The sequence below is a fragment of the Belonocnema kinseyi genome, chromosome 6 (assembly GCF_010883055.1).
Source record: "Belonocnema kinseyi isolate 2016_QV_RU_SX_M_011 chromosome 6, B_treatae_v1, whole genome shotgun sequence".
In the NCBI taxonomy this organism is placed as follows: domain Eukaryota; kingdom Metazoa; phylum Arthropoda; class Insecta; order Hymenoptera; family Cynipidae; genus Belonocnema; species Belonocnema kinseyi.
Window position 1 is genome coordinate 47,108,337 of NC_046662.1, and position 1,700 is coordinate 47,110,036.

Consider the following 1,700-nt stretch of genomic DNA (forward strand, 5'->3'; position numbering starts at 1 on the left):
TATTGAAAATTTAACTGTTAATAGAACCCAATAAGAAAAGCCAGATATTTTGGCTTGACAATTTCATAATTTTTTTGAAGAAAAAAAAATTCTTTATTTTTTTGTTAAAAACTCCACTCTTTGGTTAGAAATTAAACTTTTTTATTGAAAATTTAACTGTTAATAGAACCCAATAAGAAAAGTCAAATATTTTTGTTTTAACAATTATATCCTTTTTTTCAAGAAAAAAAAATTATTTTTGTTTAAAAATTTTATTTTTTGTCGAAAATTCATCAATTTGTTGGTTGATTAATAAACTTTTTTGTTAAAAATTCGTTTGTTTGGGTTAAAATTGAACTCTTTAGTTAGAAATTAAACTTTTTTCTTGAAAATTTAACTGTTTATAGAACTAAATAAGAAAAGCCAAATATTTTTGATTGACATTTTTTTTGAAAGAAAAAAGAAATAATGTTTTTTTGTCGAAAATTGTTGATTTATCAACATAAATAAATTTTTTGTTCAAAATTCTACTTTTTAGGTTCAAAATGCATCTGCCTAGTTACAAATTTAACTTTTTTATCTTGTTGAAAATGAATATTTAAAAATATTTTTATTGAAATTTTTTTTTTTTTATTTCTTTCTTTCTTTGTTTTCTTTGATCTTGCTCGGTTGAAAATTGAACTTTTCTATTAAAAAATCGTCTTTTTTTTTTGAAAATTCATCGCTTGATTCAAGTTTAATCTTTTTGGATTAAAAATGTTTGCGAAACTGGGAAATGACCGGGATTTTTTTTATGTGAATAAAAGGGCCGTTTAAAAATTATTTTTTTCCTGTTGGAGTGAAATAAAAATAATAATTGTTTACAGTGTCTTTCCTAAAACTGACTACACTTATTCTCGGACGTCGCAATGTCGTTACGAAATAGCACCGGGTGTACTGGCTATGCCTAATATGTCCAGGCGTTCTATTCACTCCGATTGCAGTAGCACACACGGCAGTTCAATTTCAAATAGTCAACAAAGTTTGAATCAAGACAGTGTGGAAAATAACGGTGAGGATATAACGACGGATATGGGATCAATGAAACACGATAACAGGGTATGTTATTTCTCATTGTCTACCATTTTAATTTCAGGAATGAGACCAACAAAAAAAAAACAAGTTTTTATTTCTCTTTTTTCAAACTGTTTTCCCCTTCTTTGAAAATTAATTTTCTTGTTTAAACATTCGTTTTTTTTTCGGAATAGGATTATGGTTTTTGATTAAAAACTCATCTTTTCGTTTAATAATTAATCTTTTTGTTTAAAATTTCGGCTCTTTCAGTGGAAATTCATTTTTTTCTGGAAAAATTAATATTTTTGGTTAAAAATTTAAAAACTGGGTTCTAAAGTTAAACTAGTTTTTAAAAAATTAGAAATTAAACTTTTTGGTCAGAATTTTTTTTGATAGTTGGTCTTTCTTGGTAGTAAATTAATCTTTTTGCTTGAGAATTCTTGAACTTTGTAAAAAATTCGTTTTTTTTTCGGAAGAAAATTAATCTTTGTGTTTAAAAGTTCAGCTCTTTCAGTTGAAAATTCGACTTTTTGGTTGATATTTCTTGAATTTTATTGAAAATTCGTTTTTTTTTTTTTGGAAGAAGATTAATCTTTTTGGTTAAAAATTGAAAAACTTGTTTTTCAAATTTAAACTACTTTCCTACAAATTAAAAAAATTACTTTCTT

At 24.6% G+C, this 1,700-nt stretch overlaps 1 protein-coding gene across 4 annotated transcripts in view; it reads left to right on the forward strand.

Moving 5' to 3' along the window:
* LOC117174105 (SUN domain-containing protein 1-like) overlaps positions 1-1,700 on the forward strand; it is a 110,018-nt gene that overhangs the window by 35,991 nt on the left and 72,327 nt on the right. For all 4 annotated transcript variants that reach the window (XM_033362854.1, XM_033362856.1, XM_033362855.1 and 1 more), the window contains one exon: positions 846-1,077. In XM_033362854.1, coding sequence (XP_033218745.1) covers positions 846-1,077 — 232 coding nt within the window. The remainder of the gene's footprint in view (positions 1-845; positions 1,078-1,700) is intronic.